The 23,771-nt window shown below is 42.2% G+C and overlaps 1 protein-coding gene across 4 annotated transcripts in view; it reads right to left on the bottom strand.

The window, feature by feature from the left end:
• Positions 1-893: 893 nt before the first annotated feature.
• The window catches only part of optn (optineurin), a 70,340-nt gene continuing 47,462 nt past the window's right edge, over positions 894-23,771 (bottom strand). For all 4 annotated transcript variants that reach the window (XM_041203168.1, XM_041203170.1, XM_041203169.1 and 1 more), the window contains exons 11-15: positions 9,951-10,085; positions 9,333-9,485; positions 7,378-7,520; positions 4,477-4,559; positions 894-1,323 (exon numbers count right to left, since the gene is read on the bottom strand). In XM_041203168.1, coding sequence (XP_041059102.1) covers positions 1,202-1,323; positions 4,477-4,559; positions 7,378-7,520; positions 9,333-9,485; positions 9,951-10,085 — 636 coding nt within the window. In that variant the 3' untranslated portion in view covers positions 894-1,201. The remainder of the gene's footprint in view (positions 1,324-4,476; positions 4,560-7,377; positions 7,521-9,332; positions 9,486-9,950; positions 10,086-23,771) is intronic.

Below are 23,771 nucleotides of genomic sequence, written 5' to 3'. Positions count from 1 at the left end.
TAAGGCTCCTGCCTAATTGAACCTCCATCCAGCAATGTTATACTTCAAGTACACTTTGTTATATTGAAAGAATCCAAGGGTTTGTGATGTGCAATTTCCTCAAGTGCAAATTAGAGACCTGAATTTTTCTCGTGTCGGGCAGGCTTGGAGGGAGCAGGCGGTCACAGTGCCGACCATTGCCCACGATTGGCTCCACACCGCCATTTTACAGGGGCGGGCCGATTAAGGCATGCCCAGCGTAATACTCTAGCGGTAACGCTCAGTGCTACCTGTGCAGGCAGGGGGAGGAGGGAGAATTGGGGCCAGGGCTCTTTCACACACGCAAAAGAGCGCTTCAATCTCCCTGAAAACAATAAATAAAATCGATAAAAATTTAATGAAACATGTCCCGTCATGTGACATGTTTTTATTTCTTAGGGAAACTTTTTATTTAATTCATAAAAGCTTCAGGAAACCTCATTCTGCTTGTGGATGAGGTTTCCTAAAAAACGTAAGGGCCGCTTGGCCTTTTCGCCTGCCCGCCGACTGTGAGATTGGACAGGCAACGTAAACTTGACATTAATTATTTCGTTAATGGCCTTTAATAGGACTTTTAATTGCAGGTGGGCGCACAGCCAACTCCGGCGCTTGCCAGCCGAACGAAACATCGCGATGACATCAGGACGAACGCCCGATGCCATCATGTGTCATTTTATGCACCGGTGTGTCAGGCCCATCCCACGCCGCCCCCCACACCCACTGAAAAATCCTAGCCCGAATCTCTCCTCTGTAAAATCTAGATCTGATTTACCCTATTTTACTGCTATTATTTTACTGTTTTTCCTTATAACATAAAGTACTTGTGAAAAATGCAGTATATTCATTTTATCAGTAAAGACTCGCCAACAAACCCGTAGGAAAATATGGCTTTGTATTGTGCAATCTCTGAAAAGCTATTGTTGAACAATGTTATATCCTTTGGTGCAATTTCCTTAGAATTAAGTTCCTAAAGATTAATGAACACCACATTCACATAAGCAAATATTAAGAAAGTACTAGATAATAAAGTACTATTTTCACAATTACAAGTTTGAAATTAAGTTCAGTAAAGAGAATCACATCAATCGTTACCCTTTCTCCTCCATCTCCAATAAGGCAAAGGCAAATCCAACATATTTGCATAGCTATAAGAATCACACAAATGGTTATTTAGATCTTATGCTTATATGATGCAATCCATGACATGTATCTGTAGGGTGTCGATGTCAGGCAAGACAGTACCACACTTTGGACACACATGTTCTGGCAGAACCCCTTGATGTTCCCAAATAAGACTTTCAGGTCCTGTAAGCAGAATCACAAAACGTTAAGGTATCATAATATATTTTACATATGTAACAACAGAATATATTTCACACAACTATGTGTCAGCGGCTAGCTTGCACAATATCAGGATGTGCAATTCTTCCAGATTCTACAATCAGTAACTTCTTAGATTAAAAATAGAATGGCTATTCACAGACCCAAAACATTATCAGCTCTCCCAAAACTAACCTCAGGAGAAATGTTTTGATGATTTTTATAGCATTAGTCATATTTGAATTGCTGGGCCATTGCGTTTATTTCTACTTTGTGACCTATTTGCAAAAGAAAAAAATCAGTAAAACATCTAGCCATCAGGCATAGGCCATTTGGCCCCTCGAGCCTGTTCCCACCATTCAAGGAGATTTGAGGAAACTGGGCCTGTATTCTCTTGAGTTTCGAATTGTAGTTTAAGACAGAGATGAGGAGGAATTCCTTCACTCAGAGGGTGGTGAATCTTTGGAATTCTCTACCCCAGAGGATTGTGGAGCTCAATCATGGAGCATGTTCAAGACATATTTAAGGTGATAGAAGGACTATAGGGGACATGAGGAAAACTTCTTCACCCAGAGACTGGTGGATGTTTGGAATTCACTGCCTGGTTTGGGGGTTGAGGCAGAAACCCTCAACTTATTTAAAAGGCACCTGGATCTGCACCTGAAGTGCTGTAACCGGCAAAGCTTTGGACCGGGTGCTGGAAAGTGGGATTAAAATGAGCAGCTAGTTTACTTTTTCTCTTTTTGGCTAGCGTAGACATGATGGGCCGAATGGCCTCCTGCACTGTAGCTTTTCTATGGTTCGAACCTAGGCACCAACCAATTCCTCTGCCACCAATGGTTCAAACTGCAGCACCCATTCTTACTGCCCAAGGCTTATGCGCCTTCTCTCCACAGCTCCTAAGCCCAAGACACTACTTTGTGCTTCCAGACCCTGCAATACATCTAGCTGCTGCTCTCACCATCTGGTACCCATGTCCCAATTCACCCATAATGCAGCAAACCCCTCCCAATGTTCACACACCAAGGCACCACCTCAGGGCTGCCACACTCAAAGACTACCTTCTCACCGCTGCCACACTGACAACAATCGACTCCTAGTGTTCCCAGATCTCCCCTGACACCACATCCTGCCACTCGTCCCAGGCTCCTGCAACATTTTCCTGTCCACCTTCAGGATTTATACGCCAGGACTTTAATAATCAAAGACAGTTTCCACGAAAATGTGGATATAATTCAAATGCAAGGGTTTTAAACATTAGCAATAAAAATAATTAAATTTCTTCAACGACCATAAATCAACGGCCCAAATATATTATGTGATACACAGCGCAAAACAGTGTCTCCCTAATTCATCGTTAACATTATTACTGGAAATATGGTGAAGTATATACTGTTGGACACTTGCAATAGCACTTCCATACCTTAAAAATGCATCAATTCATTCTAAGGGCAGCATTTTCTTGTCGGTGAGCCGGCGGTGGGGGGGGGGCTGCTTGCCGACACGTGGTGACATCGGGCGGAACTCCCGACATCACCGTGCCCCATTTAAATTTTCAGATAGGCGGGGGCGCAGCAAAATCAGCTGTGTGCTGCCGACCTGTCAATGGCCAATTGACCCCATTGACAGAGTCATTGAAGCAATTAATGGACCTGCCCATCCAACCTTAAGGTTGGCGGGCAGGCCAGGAGCCCTGGCTTGCTTCAGTAAAAGCATGAAACCTCATCCACGGGTGGGGCGAGGTTTCATGCTTCAGTAAAAGCATGAAACCTCATCCACGGGTGGGGCGAGGTTTCATGTTGGTTTTAAAAAATTTAATTGAAGTTTTTAAAAAAGTTATGGACATGTCCCAACTCATGTGACATTGTCACATGAGGGGACATGTCAGGGAAAATTTTTTTTTCTATTTTTAACAGTAGAGGTGATCTCCCCGAGGCAGCACTTAGCCTCAGGGAGATGAGTGCACTCTTTCGTGCGCATGTGTGGAAGAGTGCACTCTCAGGTTTAGGGAATCCCCACCACCCCCCCCCCCACCCCGCCCCGCTCGCATAGTGCTTCTGTGTGGACGTCACGTAAAACGGCGCTGCACCCCTGATTGGGGGCACCGTTTGGAGATGCACTTGTGCATGCCTGCACTTCAAATTCGCCCCCAACGGGGGGAAAATCCTGCCCTGTGAACTTACTGGGCAAATTTATTCTACTACAACTGACTGGGTCATTCTTCAGGACTAATTCTCAATCCTGGTCCCTCAACCTTCACTTCTGTTCTATCTGGAGCTGCTGCAGGTTACAGACAAATGCTTAAAAAACAAAGCAATTGGACAACTTTAAGATGGGTATAAATGCAGGTGAGATTAAAATTTTTAAACAATGACTCTTACTATTAGAATAATTTACTTTTTCTACTCACTGCACATGGCTCTTTTTCTTAGGTACAGAACTTTATAACACTCTGATTTAGCTCCCCAAGAATCTTGGCTGGTGTCTACAAATTCTAGGTTAATTTGTCAAACAAAGCCAGGGTTCTCACCCGTAAATTGATCTGAAGAATACGGAGCAATTACTCTGTCCAGTCTTAAAGGAACACAAATCTACATTCTACTTTATATCGTATAATTTTTTTGAGCTTATAAACCATTTCATTGTCTGATTTACCATCAGTGACTGGCGTGATGGTAATGTCACTGGACTAGTGATCCAGAAGCCCAGGTGAATTCTCTGGGGGCATGGATTCAGATCCCACCCAGGGCATGTGGTGGAATTTAAATTCATTAATTGAATCTGGAATTGAAACGCTAGTCTCAATAACGGGGACCACGAAACCTCGATCAATTGTCATAAAAACCTATCTGCCGTAATAACTTACCCATCCTTACCTGGTCTGGCCTACATGTGATTCTAGACCCACAAGCAATGTGGCTGACTCTTAACTACCCTCTGAAATGGCAGAGCAAGCCACTCATTTCAAGGACAATTAGGGATGGCAACAAATGCTGGCCTTGCCAGTGACACCCACATCACATGAAAGAATGAAGAAAAAAAATCAAAGACAATACAATGTGCTTGAATTATAACATGGTGATAAGTACATAGTCGCTTGGTAATACAGCTTATTTCAGTTAAAAATAACGCTTTTACCTTGTGCCACCGGCTGCTGTAATGCTACGTTATCCTCAGCCACTAGATTGCTATGGCGACGCTGCAGTTCAATTAAAGACTGCCTGTAAATTCAATTAAACGTTTTTGAAGTTTGGCCAATGTTTCAGGTGTCAGTGAAACAAAGATTATTAGATAGCCTTTAGAATCTGATCTAAAATATTAAATTCTTTTAAACAGCAAGTCCCTGTGATTGCAATTCATAATTTAGTAAGACATTTCAAATGTTGAATTTAAAAAAAAACTACAGTCAACATTTCAAATCCTGAATCGGTTCAACAAAATTAAAACAATTTATAAGAACCACTAGGTTTAGTGGCTGGCCAAATTCGTGGTCTACACTTTTAACCATTATTCTTTTTTTTTACCCAAAGAGACCTCGCTGATGAATGAATGTTAGATAGCCAGAAAAGGAGAGCTTGAAGCAAGACACATGTAAGTTGCAAGACCTGCTGCAAAGTTTTATGTTCCCCACTTGCTATTGGAAGCTTTGGATGTCTTGAACATGGACAAATACTTTTTTCAATTTGTTCTTCAACATTGGTTTCTATAAAGAGCTACAAGTATGAGCAAACAGAATCCTAACAGGTTAGCATCTGAAATTAATGATGTAAAAAGATGCAATTAGATATAGATCAGTGGTTCTCAAACTTTTTTGTCTGCAGATCGCTTAGGTAAGGTAAAAGAACCCGTGGATCACCTACTCGCCCTACTCCACCCACTTTCACTGGCCATCGCAAAAAAAACTCATCAGAACTATTGGAACTTATGGAACCGATAAATACTTTGCTGCTTTTCTGCTACTAAATGTAACAAATTTACATGCATTTTAAAACAAATATCGTAAGTAAATTATTAATTCATGCCAGAAACAAAAGTATAGACATTTTCAAATTATAAACATTATTACAAGAGAACATGTTTAATTGAAACATTCTAATATGTTATAAAATCATCACAATAATCTTCTGAGAAACAAATACTTATCTAACATCCATGTTATTCAAACAAAATCAACAATAACAAATTTTGCATATAAAACTATATTGTTGTTGCTTGCAATTATGACAACCCGTGTAGCACCTAGATAACCGCAAGCAGAGTTACGAATAACAGAAGGGAGGGGTCAGCAGAAGCAGTGCAATCAAGGAAGGATAAAGTAGACATAGGAAAACATAATGGGTATGGATGAAAAGTAAGGCAACCATCAGGATGAGTTCTGGGGGATTATCCCATTCATCACTGGTTCAGTCTCTTCAATCTAATGGTAAAAGTGGGAGTGACGCTCCCTCTCCATTGCGGGTAAGAACCTGGTCATCAGGTGTGAGGCACTCTCGCTGTTGCTGGCCCATTCCACACTCCTGCGTGGTGGCGATCACCCGAGCCATCTTCCGCTTTATCTGGAGGTTGAAAATGGATCGTGTCCGCAGGGACACGATGTACAAGCCTCTAGGTAAAGGGGGAAAAAACGTGCCCAACATTGCCCTCGTACTGATGGCCACCTTTGGGTGTGGCTGCATCAAGCGGCGCGTAAACCATCAGTATGCAAACACCAAGTGTCACTACATGCTGAGGTTCTACTTGTCCCCAGTGTTGCGAAGGATGGGTCTGGTCACGCTGCCGCGGAACGCTCTAAGTAGTTGGACCACCTGTCCCTCGTGGAAAAATTTATGCAGAGAAACACCTTTGACCACAAGTCCATCAGGCAGTGGTCGGCACGTAACGTCTTAAAGGCCTTGAGGGAAAAGGAGAGGGTGGACCCAGTGGGATGGTTCCCCGAGCAGACTGACAAAGTCATTTGGCAGAATGCCTCATTGCCAGAACTTTCCAACAAGCACCAAGACGTAGCTTGGCTGGTGGTGAGAAAGGCCCTCTCCTTTAGATCCTTCCTACACGCCAGGAGTCTCACCCCCTCTGCACGTTGCCTTCGAGGTGGCTGTGATGAGGAAGAGACCGTTGTTCACCTCCTTGTGGATTGTGCCTTTGCAAAGAAAGTCTGGAGAGAGATGCAGTGGTTTCTGTCGAGGTTCATCCCGAGCAGTTCTGTGACACAGGACTCTGTGCTCTACGGGCTGTTCCCAGGGATACACACCGAGATAAACATCAACTGCAGCTGGAGGATCATCAACTCGGTAAAAGACGCTCTTTGGTCTGCCTGTAACTTGTTGGTCTTCCAGCGCAAAGAGTTGTCCCCGACCGAGTGTTGCAGACTGGCACATTCCAAGGTCCAGGACTAAGTTCTGAGGGACGCACTAAAGCTTGGGGCAGCCGCCGCAAAGACGCAATGGGGAAGGGTCGCTGCCTAAGACCTTTCTGCCACAGTGCACCGAGGGGCTGGGAACTGTGTAGAGCCCCTCGGGCTGTACAGCTCAAAATGAATGTCCGCCAATGATTGTAATATTCATTGTCTGTACTGATACACCTTGTGATTCATGTTGTAAAAATTGAACCTGATTATATTTTTGTGATGGTGATTTTGAAATGTTGTTGAAGATTTATGAATAAAGTATATTTTTGCAAAAAAATAAAAAAGTTACACTCTTCTATTTATTGCTCCCAATGATCATCGCTTATGGATGTGGTACGTAGCAAAACAATACTTGTCAAAAATAATTTTAAATTTTGGAATGCTGGTTTCACAATAATGTTGATATTACTTCTATGTTAAACTGCAATTGAGAATGGTGCTTCAAGATTAAAAGGTGTATTACAGCAATTCAAGGTAGTGGCTCACCACCACCTCCTCAAGGGCAAATAGGGATGGGGCAATAAATGCTGGCCTTATCAGTGACACTCAAATCCCAGGGGTGAAACAAATTAAAAGGAGCAATCCCACAATAGATTTTTGACTCAAATGTTTCTTCAGAACATGCCATCAAGTACCTGCTGAGTGCATCGAGTTCCTCCTTCATTTTTGTGTTTTCTTTCACTAGCAAATGCAACTTTTCAACCAATGACTCCTTTTCTGCATGTATCGCCTCTCGAGCTGCTCTTTCAGCGTGGAAATCTGCACTGTAAACATCAGCCTACAAGGAAGACAAATTATAGTAGTATTACAGCATTAATACTTTTATTGTAAACAGCCATTTAACATTGCCAGCTACCATACATGGTTTGTTACCAACTGGCATAATTTCCACATAATTTCTTACAATTCCAAAGCAATGAAATAAGCTACCAAATTTTAATCTTGTATGATTTTAGGATATGATGCTTTGATTTCTTGCCTCAATAATAAAGGGTTTCATAAGATAATTACTCGAAATGCTCATCTTGAATATTAATGATCCTCTCTGGTGTCTTGCTTCAGCTATTTAGCTTTAAATCTGGCTTATTTATTTTACTAAAACCAGCAAAATCAATGAATAATGCTTGTACACTTTTGTAATTATTCCAAAGACTTGAGCACTTGTCATGTACAGAATTTCTCCTTTTTTGAACGACAGTTGGTATGCACTGTTGGCACTTCAAAACTGACATGAAGCACACAAGAGTTGAACTTAAGAATATTGTCTGATTAATTGTCTCTACTGGCCTAGCTCTGGTTAGAGGTAATTAGGCAGTGCCCTCCTTGCTTTCAAATGTTTGGACTATTTTCATCATATTTATGAGCTATAACAACAGCACAAGTTTTCCTCTTTATAAACAGCATATACTTTTTCTAACCAGAGTATCATGTCTAACTGGCGATTTTAATAATTTCACTTCATTGGTGTCTGTTTTCTCTTAATGCAGGCTATCTTACATTGCTTTGAAACTCAGAACAGAACACCAAACTACATGTACACAACACAGGTATGCACCTGTTGACATTCCAACGCAAAAGGGTGTCATAGAATGCAACATTGCAGGAAGCATAATCCTGCCATTTGTACATTAAACATGTATCCTATGAACCTACTGACTTGAGGTGTTGTACTCAAAGTAATGAGCATATATAGCATGCTTTCAATTATCATTACAATTTGAAATATCGAGACATTTCCAGTAAGCAAATTACAGCAACAGTTTGACCCATTGCCAGATATCTTGCATTCAAGCCATGTTTAATTCATTGAGATTGAAAGCTCAACTGGAGGGCGGAGGTGGTCTTTGCACCAAGCACAAGGGAAAAATCTTTTTTTATTTGTTCTTGAGATGTAAACACTGTTGGCTAGGCCAGCATTTATCTCCCATCCTCCAATTGTCCTTGAGAACGTGGTGGGGAGCCACCTTCTTGAACCACTGCAGTCCATGTGGTATAAGTACACCCACAGTGCTGATAGGAAGATAGTTCCAGAATTTTGACCCAGCGACTGTGAAGGAATGGCGATTCAGTATAGTTCCAAGTCAGGATGGTGTGTGGCTTGAAAGGGAATTTGTAAGTGGTGGTGCTCCTATGTGTCTGCTGCCCTTATTCTTCTAGGTGGTCGAAACCAAGGTTTTGGATGCTGCTGTTGAAGTAGCTTTGGTGAGCTGCTGCAGTGCATCTTATAAATGGTACACACTACTGCCACTGTGCATTGGGATGAAGGGAGTGAACATTTTAAGGTAATGCTCAAGCTGCTTTGTCCTGGATAGTGTCGAGCTTCTTGAGGCAAGTGAAGAGTATTCTATCAGACTCCTGACTTGTGCCTTGTAGATGGTGGACAGAATTTGGGGAGTTAGGAGGTGAGTTACTTGCCACAGAATTCCTAGCCTTTGATCTGCTCTTGTAGCCATAGTATTGATATAGTTGTTTCAGTTAAGTTTCTGATCAATGGTAATCCCCAGGATATTGATGGTAGGGGATTCAGAAATGGCAATGCTGTTTGAATAAAATTTTAACTGTTCCTAATGCAAGTAGAAGGTCACTTCACCTGTGCTTGGAACACAGCCACAGTTTCTATTTCTTCTTCCTGTTTTATAATCGTCTGCTTCATTGTATCAATCTTTTGCTGCTTTTCCGCCAGGGCTTTCTCAGCCATTTCTAATTGACTGGAGATGTCAGTTAAGTCAGCGTTGTGTACACTCTGAATAAAGAAAGCAAGACAAAAAGAGTACATAACATCAAAGTAAATTTCAGGTAATGACTGATTTAAACCTTCAAAACAATTCAGCCAGTTAGTAACTGAAAATAAAATTGGGAGCAAAAATTGAAGCTGCTTTCCCCTTTGCTTTTATAAACATAGTTACCTTGTACAATGGCTTACCATTTTTAATTACTTTTATAAAAATAATTTATTCCGTCTCTTTAGATTCCCCTTTTAGCAATCCCTTATTCAGCTGGTGAACAGTAAGCGAACCGCTCCAGGGCTGCGAGCAACACCGGTACAAGGAAACTTTAAGATGTAAATTGTATTTTAATGAACTAGCCAATATCAGAAACGGACATGAAGCGGCTCAACAACACATTCCTCCGAGACAAAAGTCACCATCAAGTACATCCTAATTGCAGGGTTTTTTTTAATAAAAAGAAAGAAAACCTCAAATCTAACCTGTGCATTCAGCTCATCTGTTTGCTGTTTAATAGTCCTCGTCAGTTCAGCAACTGCTTTCTGATTTTCTTCCATTGTTCTTTTAGCTACATCCAGCTCAACAGTAAGAGCACTGATTTTCTCCGTCTGTTTATTCTGTCAATATTAACGTCACAAAGGAATTCAAATTCAACAAATATATTGCTTTAGAATGATTATGGCTAACTGTTATTAGTTAGATATTTTCAGATGATGTCACCATATCTGCCAGTAAGTTAAAGAATTACATGTAACATTTTAATATAAAGATTCAGTAACAATACTTGATCAGGTTTTTTTCTCAAACCAGTTGATATTGCACATTATGTTATTAACAGAGATGCTCAGGGTTAAATGGAACATCCCTCTTTTCCATTCCCAGGCAGTGTAATGTAAATGGCCAAAAAGGTAATCAGGTAAAATCAGTTCATGGTGTTTTGGGTAAAATCAGTTAAATGGTGTTCTCAGCTACACAGCTAGAAAGCACAAGGGGCCAAGTCAAGTTTTGCTTCCAACCTTTTGGAAAAGTGCCCAGCTCTTCATTTAGCAAATCTCCATAAATATGGCCGGGACTGGGTGTTGGCAAAGTTTTTGTGAGGGGAGGATTGGAAGAAGAGTAAAACAATGAGACCTGCATGCCATAGCACTGTGCTGTGCTGATTCAAAAGAAAGAAATGTTTTGTTTTTATAAAACAAACTAATTTGGTCAAAGTCGATGAGCTTGAGCTAAGACCAAAGTAGAAATAAAAAAATTAAAATAAATCATTCTGCACTACTAAAGTTCTGCCTTAGAATGGAGTAAAAAGTAAATATTTCAATGAATACCTCCACCCAGTGCTTATTCCTTGAGTACCAAAACCATTATGGCTTGAAATAGATCTTTGCTTTAAAAAAAAGACCCTTGCCAAAGATCAAGGACACAATTTCCCCTTCGCTAGGTTCTTTTGAGATGGCTTGAGTTGTGGAAGACCATAGGTTACCCAATGGAAGCCACCAACTGCAGTTCAATAATCAGCTGAGGCAGATACCAGGTCTCTCTCAGCAAAATCTCCATATTTATGGAGATTTGCTAAATGAAGAGCTGGGCACTTTTCCAAAAGGTTGGAAGCAAAACTTGACTTGGCCCCTTGTGCTTTCTAGCTGTGTAGCTGAGAACACCATTTAACTGATTTTACCCAAAACACCATGAACTGATTTTACCTGATTACCTTTTTGGCCATTTACATTACAAAATTCCACCATATGGTTAACCCAAAAACAAATTCCAAATGCACGTGGATTTCAAACAATAGGCAATGACGGCCATTTAGTGCATCACTGAGTAGGCAGCATGTAAGTGTCAGCCACGGCTCAGTTGGTAGAACTCTCACCCAAGTCAGAACTTGGAGCACAAAAATCTAGGCTGACACTCCAGTGCAGTACTGAGAGCGTACTGTACTGCCAGAGGTGCCGTATTTTGGATGAGATGTTAAAGACCCTGACTGCTCTCTCAGGTGGACACAAAAGATCCCACAGTACTATTTAGAAGATGACCAGGAGAGTTATTCCTGGTATCTCTCAATTAACATCACACAAACAGGTTCTCTGGTCACTCTCACATTGCTGTTTTTGGGAGCTTGCTGTGCGGAAATTGGCTGCTACGTTTCCTACATTACAACAGTGACTACACTTCAAAAGTACTTAATTGGCTGCAAAGTGTTTTGAAACATCCAGTAATTATGAGAGGCGCTACAGAAACATGCAGGCTGTAAAGCCAGTCCCTGATCTTGTCCTGGACATTGATGGATTTGAAAATCGTTTGTGTGAAAACGTTAATAAAAAGATCTTTTTTAAAAAAAAAGATCTGTAACACCATCCACAAACTGTTTCCTTCTGTTTAACTTCTAGAATTGCAATTTTGCAGGCTTAGTGTAGAAAATGGCCTTTTGTTGAATAAAATCAACCTTCAGCTAAAGATTGTTTAAATCTTGTTATAATGGTGCTGCCCAACGTGTCCACATCATGAGACACCCTGTCTCCATATTGTTATCTCATATTTATGGAATAATGACATAGGAAGCATTATCATCTATTTCTAACCTTGTTGTGGAGTGTGTAGGCGATATCAGATGTGCTGGAGACAATGAAATTGATTAGAATATGGGCTCAAAGCTGGCTCTTGCAAGAACAGATATACAAGGTGGGAACTGGGATGGTATGTATTCTTGAAGTGAGGGTGGACAGCTCAAGTGGTAGCATAGTCATTTGAGTCTAATCACCTCAAGACTATGTCAGTGTAAGGTTGTATCAAAACATGTTGCTTAGACTATTATTATACTTTAATCTCATTTCTTGCAATGTGGTTTAATAAAGCTTTTACACTTCAGAAGAAAGCAACCTTTGAGACTTTGGAAGACTGAACTGTAAACTATTACTTATATAACCATTAACTTCAATATTAAATACTGGGGAGGGAGGGAGGGTGAAATCAGTCTACACCAGCAGTATGAAAAAGGCTCACTGTGAACTGGCAGCTGATTTTTCATCAAACCCAATTCTCTTGCCCCTGAAGTTCACAGAACTCTTTTTGGAGATTTGGTTTCCTCACTGTTGCTTTCACTTGGTTCAAAACTGTTGTGAAAAACTGGCTGCCAATTCACTGAGGGCATTTCGCACTGCTGACACAGTCTAATTTCACCCCTTAGATTTCCCACAATGTATTTTACATAAAATCTTAGATATCTTCGAGAAAAGCAATGCAAAATCAACCTTTGCACTTCAAATGTGGGTTGAATGCCCCCGTACTCTATTCTGAGTTTGTGCTTCATTAAACCCCTTCGAACTGAATTACAGTCAAAACACACTTCCAGGACATTACTATGCTCCTGTGGTTCTCAAACTGTTTGGACAGCTCCTAAATCTATCTCCTTAACCCCAGCTTTTTCTTGCCCCTTATCTTGAGTGCAGTCAGATCAACATAATAGGCATATTGATTTCTTTATGCAGAATTTAACAACCAAAGAACAAATTTGCAGTAGTCAAAGATGTAAACAAACACCTTGCCTGATGTGGAATGATTGGAAAAATAAGTATCAGTTCCACTCCATTACAGTGAAGTACGATGTGTGAAATGCAGCTTTAAGCAGCAGCTTGCAATGTAACTGACATTGTAACTAGCAGTGCTATAGTCCTGCTGGAAATCTGAAACTAAAACACTGATTCTGAGAAAGGACAATGCCTGAAACATGTCAGGAAGATATAATGAATGTCAATATTATTGGAATTTATTGTTAAGTAGAGAAATAGTGGAGTTTGTGTCTATATCTGTGTATGAGATTTAATTGAAGTCAGCTGGTTTGAAGGCTTTGATGTATTAGAAAATAAGCTAGGTGTGAAATGTGAAATAGGTAGACATAGGGGTATAGGGAACAATTGCATTTTTAAATAAACCACACTAAATTGTTTTCAAAGGAGCGGTAAAATGTGTCACCTAGCCAGACAGAAGTTCAGAAACAGTGGGCAGAATTTTCTGCCTGCCGGGTGGGTGGGCCTAACCCAATCTCCAGCGGGCGGGGAGCCGATCCCCGCTGGAGAAGTGGGCCCTGCCGCCATTTTATTTGGGCGGGCCAATTAAGGCCCGCCCAGCGTGACGTCCAGCAGGAAGATCTGTGTGCTCCCTGTGTGGGTGGGTGGGGGGGAATTCCCCAAAAGCAAGTGTGCACTCTTGCGCGCATGCGCACGAAAGAGCGCATATCTCCCTGAGGCTAAGTGCTGCTAAGGGGAAAATATGTATAAAGGAGAGAAGGTTGTGTGTAAGGGGAAAATATGTATAAAGGAGAGAAGGTTGTGTGTAAGGGGAAAATATGTATAAAGGAGAGAAGGTTGTGTGTAAGGGGAAAATATGTATAAAGGAGAGAAGGCTGTGTGTAAGGGGAAAATATGTATAAAGGAAAGAAGGTTGTGTGTAAGGTGAGGCATTCTAAGGTCTAACGAGTGTAAAATACCTTCAGCATCTAAACCTTAAGCTGCTGTCTAGAAAGAACTGAAGCTAAGGAAACTCACTTTGAATTGGATCGTTCAGGGTATCATGTTACTTTGCCTGGGCCTTTTAAAATCCATGTGTCTTACTATTGCTTTAACGAAAGTGTAACTGGGGCCAGGACTTTTCATTGGTTGGGCAGGCTTGGCAGGGGTGGTTGCGGAGTTGACCACCGCCCTCAATCAGCTCCGCAGCGCGATTTCACGCCGGCGGGCCAATTAAGGCCCCTCCCAGCGTGGATGTCGAGTGGGAGCACTACCTCAGGGAGATTGAGGCGATTGTTAAAAAAAATAAATAAATATAGTAAAAATTTAATGAAACATGTCCCCTCATGTGACTGTGTCGCATGAGGTGTGACATGTTTTTATTTTTGAAAGAAAGTTTTTGTTTTAGTTGTAATAGCTTTAGGAAACCTCATCCCGCTCGAGGATGAGGTTTCCTAAAGCTATTACAACTTAGATTGAACAGGCAGCGTAAATTTGAAATTAGTTTGTTAAAGGTCTTAATAGGCCTTTTAATTATCAGTGGGCACGCAGCCGACTCCGGCACGCATCCGCCAAAAGAAATATCACGAGACAGCGCGATGACGTTGGGAGGCACGCCCGATGACATCAGGAGGCACGCTCAATGACATCGTGCGTCATTTTATGTTCTGGCATGTCGGACCCCACTCCCGCACGCCGAATGTAAAACTCTGTCCTGGGAGTTAGATTAATTAGGGGATTTAGAAGTTATCATGGTAGCAATTTGTAGATCTATGTATGTATCTAAAATCATTCCTTCTATTAATAAGGGTTTAATTTAGTTTTGTAAGAAACCTATAAGACTTGGTGGTCTTAATACTACTGAATTCAAGGCATGCATCTCAAAATTTATACAAATTACAAATCAAGTTATGACACTTGTTTCAAGTTTCCCTCTGGGATTTGAGCAGCTCAGCGTTTACCATCAGCTGTGCCATAACAAACAATGAGCTGGATCTTACAGGAGCACAGCTAGCTGAATGTGGTATACCATGTTATCTGAACATTTTCTCCACCCTTCCGCTTAAATGTTTGTGCCCTAACTTGCTACAAGTAAGTGTAAGTTGATTAACGATGTTAAGAGAGCAGCAGGGCATTTGGGAACTTAGTGAATGGTGGGACCAACTGTCTGTCTCTTTAACCAAAGAGGTTTCAGGATTGAGAGAAACTAAGGAATCCATGAGGAGGGCGAATTAAAGAGAGTAAAACCAGGTGCAGAAAGAGAAACAAAGGGAGAAGAGAGGGGAAGGAGAAAAAAAAATTGACATTTAAAATCTCCAAGAACAATTTGATTGAATGATTGAAATTCCAATTTATTTTTTCAATTTTTGGGCCAGAATGGTTGGTTGACATTGTATTAGCAATTATGATGCCATCAAAAAGGTACTTAGGCTGATAATTGCCAAAATAGCAAGATACTGGCCAAATGAATGTCCGAAACCAGCAACTTCTTAAAAAGAGAGATGCTATTTGTGCAAAGCAAATGATGGAGCAGGGTAAATGGACCAACAACTTCTGCAGACTTCCAACTCATGCTGTGCCACTTAATCCACTGAATTTGTTGGCCAAATGGCTAAAAACTGCATGCGTTGTTAATATGTTGTTGTTTATCCAGCAGGGTCTGGTCCACTGACTTGTCAAATCTCTCCATAGGCGCTGTGCTTGACATGCTGAGTGTTTTCAGCATTTTCTGATCTAGAATTTTATCTTACCTGTCAGCAGTCTAAGAGTTAATTCTGATTTACATCGCTTACTCCAAGAAAAAATACACAAGGACATGAGCTGTCCTTTGGTACACATACTATATTGTTCCTGTCCCATTTAGTTTGATAATGCAGACAGACACACTAATAACTGAATACAAGTGATAGTATCTATGGAACGTTATCATCCGATAATCATGCTGGGTTGTCATAACCTTCATGGTTGAGCAATCAGAGTGAGGTCTACTACACAATCTTTTTGTTTGCATCTGGAATGCAATTTAAAACAATGGTCTATTCAATAGCTTAGAGCTTAACATACTGCAAGCTCAACAAGTGTATAGTTAACTCAAAGGTCCATTAGAAAGCTCTATAATCTGCAACACACTTAAGCAGCTAAATTACCACAAACAATAATACACAGATACCAGAGTAAAGCCATGAAAAAGTAACCTCTCAGATGTAAGAAGTGCTAATTACTACTGGGCACACACTAACTGTCAGTTAGCTTTTCCATAATTGCCAAGTCAGGACAGGAATGATGCACTTAATTTCTTCTTTATATAGCAAGAGTTCTGAGCAATAAATAGTACTCAATTGAAACTGGCTTCTATTCCAGGATGAACCAGCATTCAGTAAGATTCAGCCAATCACCGCCACGTAGAATAGATAGCTTCTGGCACTAAGACCATAAGATTCAGGAGCAGAAGTAGGCCATTTGGCCCACCGATTCTGCTCTGCCATTCAATGAGATCAAGGCTGATCTGATGATCCTCAACTCCACTCTTCTGTCTTTTCCCCCAAAACTTGATTCCCTTACTGATTAAAAATCTGTCTATCTCAGCCTTGAATACACTTAATGACCCAGCCTCCACAGCCCTCTGCGGTAAAGAATTCTACAGCTTGACTACCTTCTGAGAGAAGAAATTCCTCTTCATCTCTGTTTTAAATGGGCACCCCATTACTCTGAGATTATGCCCTCTGGTCCTAGACTCTCCCACAAGGGGAAACAACCTCTCAGCATCTACCCTGTCAAGCCCCCAAAGAATCTTATATGTTTCAATAAGGTCGCCTCTCATTCTTCTAAGCTCCAATGAGTACAGGCCAAACCTACTCAACCTCTCCTCATAAGAAAATCCCTCCATGTCTGGGATCAACCTAGTGAACCTTCTCTGGACTGCCTCCAATGCCAGTATATCTTTCCTTAGATAAGGGGACCAAATTTGTTCACAGTATTCTAGGTGCGATCCAACTAGTGCCTTGTATAGTTTTAGCAAGACTTCCCTATTTTTAAACTCCATTCCCTTGAAATAAAGGCCAACATTCCATTTTCCTTCTCTGTTACCTGTTGAGCTTGCATGTTAGCTTTTTGGGATTCATGCACAAGGACCCCCAAATCCCTGTGCTGCAGGTTTCTGTGGTCTTTTTCAATTTAAATAAGATCAGCTCCTCTATTATTCCTGCCAAAGTGCATAACCTTACATTTTCCCACACTATATTCCATCTGCCAAGTAACCTGTCTATATCCCTCTGTAGATTCATTGGATCATCCTCACCACTTGCCTTCCCACCTATTTTTGTGTCACCTGCAAACTTGGCGATAGTACATTCACTTGCCTCCTCTAAGACATTAATATATATTGTAACTAATTGTGGTCCCAGCACTGATCCCTGTGGCACTAAAACTTCTAGCTTTTAGAAAACCAACAAGTATTACACCACAACAAATCTGCTTGATTACCCATATTTGGATCAAAATTTCAATTTAAAATAAAAACACAGAATTTGTTGATGTGATATGGTGTCCTCCTAAATGGGGAGCCATATTATGCCAATTTTGAGACTAGAAAAAAAATGTGTATTCAAAGACTGAGTTGTACCATGATGGCATTGGCTTAGCTGCAATATCCAGTACCACGAATTACTCATTGTCTTCAGTCCTAACACTCCTCACTGCCTACTACATTCAAAGGACCCACACCTACTATTACTTGCAGCTCATTGCTTCCAATGGAGAAAGGCAGCAGAAATTTTAAAAAGTGCTAGAAAAACCCAGCAGGTCCGGCAGCATATTTTTAAAATTCATTTACGGGCTGGGCCAGCATTTATTGCTTATCCCTAATTGCCTTTGAGAAGGTGGTGGTGAGCTGCCTTCTTGAACCACTGCAGTCCCTGTAGTGTAGGTACACCCACAGTGCTGTTAGGGAGGGAGTTCCAGGATTTTGACATAGCGACAGTGAAGGAACGATAGTAAATTTCCAAGACAGGATGGTGAGTGGCTTGGAGAGGAACTTCCAGGTGGTGTGTTCCCATGTTATCTGCTGCACTTGTCCTTCTAGATGGTAATGGTCATGGGTTTGGGAGGTGCTGCCTAAGGATCCTTGGTGAATTTCTGCAGTGCATTTTGTAGATGGTACACACTGCTTTGTCCTGGATGGTGTCGAGCTTCTTCAGTGTTGTAGGAGCTGCACTCATCTAGGCAAGTGGAGAGTATTCCATACACTCCTAACTTGTGCCTTGTAGATGGTGGACAGGCTTTGGAGAGTCAGGAGGTGAGTTACTCGCTGCAGGATTCCTAGCCACAGTATTTATATGGCTAGTCCAGTTTCTGGTCAATGGTAAACCCCAGGATGTTGATAGTAGAGCAATCAGTGATGGTGATGCCATTGAATGTCAAGGAAGGATGCTTAGATTTCCCTTGTTGGAGATGGTCATTGCCTGGCACTAGTGTGGCACGAACGTTACTTGCCATTTGTCAGCCCAAGCCTGGATATTGTTCAGGTCTTGCTGTATATTGGCACAGACTGCTTCAGTTTCTGAGGAGTCACAAATGGTGCTGAATATTGTGCAAGCATGAGCAAACATCCCCACTTCTGACTTTATGGTGGAAGGAAGGTCATTGATGAAGCAGCTGAAGATGGTTGGGCCTAGGACACTACCCTGAGGAACTCCTGCAGTGATGTCCTGGAGCTGAGATGATTGACCTCCAAAAACCACAACCATGTTCCTTTGTGCTAGTAGAGAGGTTTCCCCCTTATGCCCATTGACTCTAGTTTTGTGAGGGTTCCTTGATCCCGTACTTGGTCAAATGCTGCCTTGATGTCAAGGGCAGTCACTCTCACCTCATCTTGGGAGTTCAGCTCTTTTGTCCATGTGTGAACCAAGGCTGTAATGAGGTCAGAAGCTGAGTGGCCCTGGTGGAACCCAAACTGAGTGTCAGTGTGTAGGTTATTGCTAGACCAGAGCAACTTGATAGCACCGTTGATGACTCCATCACTTTACTAATGATCGAGAGTAGACTGACGGGACAGTAATTGGCCTGGTTGGATTTGTCCTGCTTTTTGTGTACAGGACATACCCGGACAATTTACTACATTGCCGAGTAGATGCCAGTGTTGTAGCTGTATTTAAACAGCTTGACTAGGGGTGCAGTAAGCTCTGTAGCATGTGTCTTCAGTACTATAGCCAATTAGGGACCTATCCAAATATCTTCAATGGCTTTATTAATGACCTTCCTTCCATCATAAGGTCAGAAGTGGGGATGTTTGCTCATGATTGTACAATGTTGAGTACTAGGGCTAATTAGGGACCATGGAGGTAATGTGTGTGTGGACCCGGAAGACATGGGTACAATCCACAATTAATACATTGTGTTGGTCTTCACAATGGAAAGGACGACGTAGATATTGACATCAGGGTGCAGGATTGTGAAATATTAGAGTAAATTAATATAGAGAGGAGGTACTAGCGGGTTTAGCAGCCTTAAAAGTGGATAAATCCGCAGTCCTGGATGAGATGTATCCCAGGCTGTTGAGGGAGGCAAGGGAAGAGGTATCAGGGGCCCTGGCAGTAATTTTCAAATCCTTTCTAGCCACAGGTGAGGTGCCAGAGGACTACTAACATTGTTCCATTATTAAAAAAGGAAGGAATAGACCAGGAAATTACAGGCCAGTCAGTCTAACTTTGGTGGTGGGGAAGTTTCTAGAAAGAATTCTGAGAGAATTCTGCACTTGGAGAGACACGGATTAATCAGGGATAGCCAGCATGGATTTGTTAAGGGAAGGTTATGTTTGACAAATTTGATTGAATGGAAGTCTGTTTCCAGTGGGGTTCCGCAGGGCTCGGTGTTAGGGCCCTTGCTATTTGTGGTGTACATGAATAATTTGGTCTTAAATGTAGGGGGTATGATCAGGAAGTTCACAGATGACACGAAAATTGGTAGGGTGATAAATAGTGAGAAGGATAGCTGTAAACTGCAGGAGGATATCAATGGACTGGTCAGGCGGGCAGAGCAGTGGCAAATGGAATTCAGCCCTGAAAAATGTGAGGTAATGCACTTGGGGAGGGCTAACAAAGCAAGAGATTACACTATGAATGATTGGACTCTGGAAAGGACTGAAGATCAGAGGGACTTTGGTGCACATATTCACAGATAGCAGGGCAGGTAGATAAGGTGGTTAAGAAGGCACGTGGGATACTTGCCTTTATTAGTCGAGGCATAAAATACAAGAGCAGGGATGTTATGCTCGAACTGAGCTGGTTAAGTCACAACTGGAGTACTGCGTGCAGTTCTGGTCACCACATTATAGGAAGGATGTGATTGCAGAGGAGATTTACCAGGATGCTGCCTGGCCTGGAGGTTCTGAGCTATGAGGAAAGATTGGATAGGCGGGGGTTGTTTTCCTTGGAGCACCAAAGGTTGAGAGGGGAACCTATTGGAGGTGCATAAGATTATGAGGGTGGATAGGAAGGCACTTTTTACATCAGTAGAGGGGTCAATAACCAGGGGCCATAGATTTAAGGTAAGAGGTAGAGGCTAAGAGGGGAATTGAGGAGAAATTATTTCACCCAGAGGGTGGTGGGAGTCTGGAACTCACTGCTTGAAAGGGTGATTGAGTCAGAAACCCTCATAACATTTAAGAAGTATTTAGATATTTACTTGTGTTGCCATAGCCTCCAGGGCTATGGGCCAAGCGCTGGAAAATGGGATTAGTGTAGTCAGATCTTTGTTGAACAGCATGGACACGATGGGCCAAATGGCGACTTCTTGTGTTGTAAACGCCTATGAGTCTATATTGTCAGGGCCCATAACATTTGCAGTATCCAGTGCCTTCAGCCGTTTCTTGCTGAAGACTGGCATCCGTGATGCTGGGTAACTCCGGAGGAGTCCAAGATGGATCATCCACTTGGTTCTTCTAGCTGAAGATTGTTGCAAATGCTTCAGCCTTATCTTTTGCACTGATGTGCTGGGTTCCTCCATCACTGAAGATGGGGATATTTGTGGAGCCTCATACTCCAGTGAGTTGTTTAATTGTCCATCACCATTCACAGCTAGATGTGGCAGGACTGCAGAGCTTAGATCTGATCTGTTGGTTGTGGTATTGCTTAGTTCTGCCTATCACTTGCTGCTTATGCTGTTTGGCATACAAGTAGCCCTGTGTTATAGCTTTACCAGGTTGACACCTCATTTTTAGGTATGCCTGGTGCTGCTCCTGGCATGCTGTCCTGCACTCTTCATTGAACCAGGGTTGATCCCCTGGTTTGGCAGTAATGGTAGAGTGGGGGATATGACGGGCCATGAGGTTACAGATCGTGGTTGAGCACAATTCTGCTGCTGCTGAGAGCCCACAGTGCCTCATGGTTGCCCAGTCTTGAGTTGCTAGATCTGTTTGAAATCTATCCCATTTAGCACTGTGGTAGTGCCATACAACACGATGGAGTGTATCTTCAATGTAAAGATGAGACTGTCTTCAGAAGGACTGTGCAGTAGTCACTCCTACTGATGCTGTCATGAAGGCCGGCAGGTTGGTGAGGATGATCAAATATGTTTTTCCCTCTTGTTGGTTCCCTCGCCTATGTCCTTTAGGATTTGGCCAGCTTGCTCTGTGGTGGCGCAACAAGCATTGAAGTCTCCACCCAGAGTACATTCTGCTACCCTTGCTACCCTGAGTGCTTCCTCCAAATGGTGTTCAATATGGAGGAGTACTGATTCATCAGCTGAGAGGGGGTGGTATGTGGTAATCAACAGGAGGTTTCCTTGCCCAGGTTTGACCTGACGCCATGAGACTTATTGGGGCTGGAGTTGATGTTGAGGACTCCCAGGGCAACTCCCTCCTGACTGTATACCACTGTGCTGTCACCTCTGCTGGATCTGTCCTGTCGGTGGGACAGGACGTACCCAGGGATGGTGATGTGATGGCTGGGACATGATCTGTAAGGTATGATTCCATGAGGATGACTATGTCAGGCTGTTGCTTGACCAGTCTGTGAGACAACTCTCCCAATTTTGGCACAAGCCCCCAGATGTTAGTAAGGAGGACTTTGCAGGGTTGACAGGGCTGGGTTTGCCGTTGTTGTTTCCAGAACCTAGGCTGATGCCGGGCGGTACATCTGGTTTCACTCCTTTTTGTGACTTTGCAACGGTTTGATACAACTGATTGGCTTGCTAGGCCATTACAGAGGGCATTTAAGAGTCAATCATATTACTGGGGTTCTGGAGTCACATGTAGGCCAGACCAGGTGAGGACAGCAGATTTCTTTCCTTAAAGGACATTAGTGAACCAGATAGGTTTTTACAACAGTTGACAATGGTTCACTGGTCTTTAGATTTTTAATTCCAGCTTTTTACTGAATTCAAATTCCACCATCTGCCGTGGTGGGATTCGAACCGGTGTCCTCAGAGCATCACCCTGGGTCCCTGGATTACCAGTCCAATGACAATACCATTACGGAACAGAGTTAACGTTTAGAGCTCAACATGACTGTTCTTCAGAACTAGAAACTTTGGTTTCCGAAGAAGAGTCATAAGAACATAAGAACTAGGAGCAGGAGTAGGCAATTCAGCTCCTCGAGCCTGCCCCGCCATTCATTACGATCATGGCTGATCTCATTTCGGCCTCAACTCCAATTTCCCACCCTCTCCCCATAACCTTTCAACTTGTTACTAATTAAAAATCTGTCTATCCCCTCCTTAAACTTATTCAACGACCTGGCATTCACTGCACTCTGAGGACCCCTTAGCCTAAAACTATGGCCTCTCCTTCTAGAATGCCCCACAAGGGGAAACATCCACTCCACATCTACTTTGTCTATCCCCTTTAGCGTCTTATATACCTCAATTAGATCTCCTCTTATCCTTCTAAACTCTAGCGAGTATAGGCCTAAACTGATCAATCTCTCCTCATAAGACAAGCCCTGCAGCTCCGGAATCAATCTAGTGAACCTCCTCTGAACCGCCTCCAGTGCAACTACATCCTTCCTCAAGTAAGGGGACCAAAACTGTGCAGAGTACTCCAGGTGCGGTCTCACCAATGCCTTGTACAGTTGCAACAACACTTCCTTATTTTTATACTCTATTCCTTTAGCAATAAGTGCCAAAATTCCATTTGCCTTCCTTATTACCTGCTGTACCTGCATACTAGCTTTCAGCGATTCATGCACGAGGACACCCAGATCTCTCTGCACTGAAGCATTCTGAAGTTTCTCTCCATTTAAATAATGTCATCTTTTTATTCTTCCAACCAAAATGGATAACCTCACTCATATCCACGTTAAACTCCATCTGCCAAATTTTAGCCCATTCACCTAACCTATCCATATCCATTGGTAAATTTCTTATTTCTTCATTGCAACTTACTTTCCCACCTATTTTGGTGTCATCTGCAAATCTAGCTATAGTACCTTCTATCCCTGAATCCAAGTCATTAATATAGATTGTAAATAGTTGGGGCCCAAGGACCGAACCCTGTGGCACCCCACTAGTTACAGCTTGCCATCCAGAAAAAAGACCCATTTATCCCGACTCTCTGCTTTCTGTTGGTTAGCCAATCCTCTATCCAAGCTAATGTATTAACCCTAACTCCGTGTGATCTTATCTTGTGTATTACTCTTTTGTGTGCCACTTTATCAAAAGCCTTCTGGAAGTCCAGATATATTACATCTACAGGATCCCCATTAGCCACTTTGCTTGTCACATCTTCAAAGAACTCTAGCAAATTAGTCAAACACGATTTACTCTTCATAAAACCATGCCGACTCTGATGGATTGCATTTTGACTTT

The sequence above is a fragment of the Carcharodon carcharias genome, chromosome 13 (assembly GCF_017639515.1).
Source record: "Carcharodon carcharias isolate sCarCar2 chromosome 13, sCarCar2.pri, whole genome shotgun sequence".
NCBI classification, from domain to species: Eukaryota; Metazoa; Chordata; class Chondrichthyes; order Lamniformes; family Lamnidae; genus Carcharodon; species Carcharodon carcharias.
This window is presented reverse-complemented; position numbering and strand designations above follow the sequence as displayed.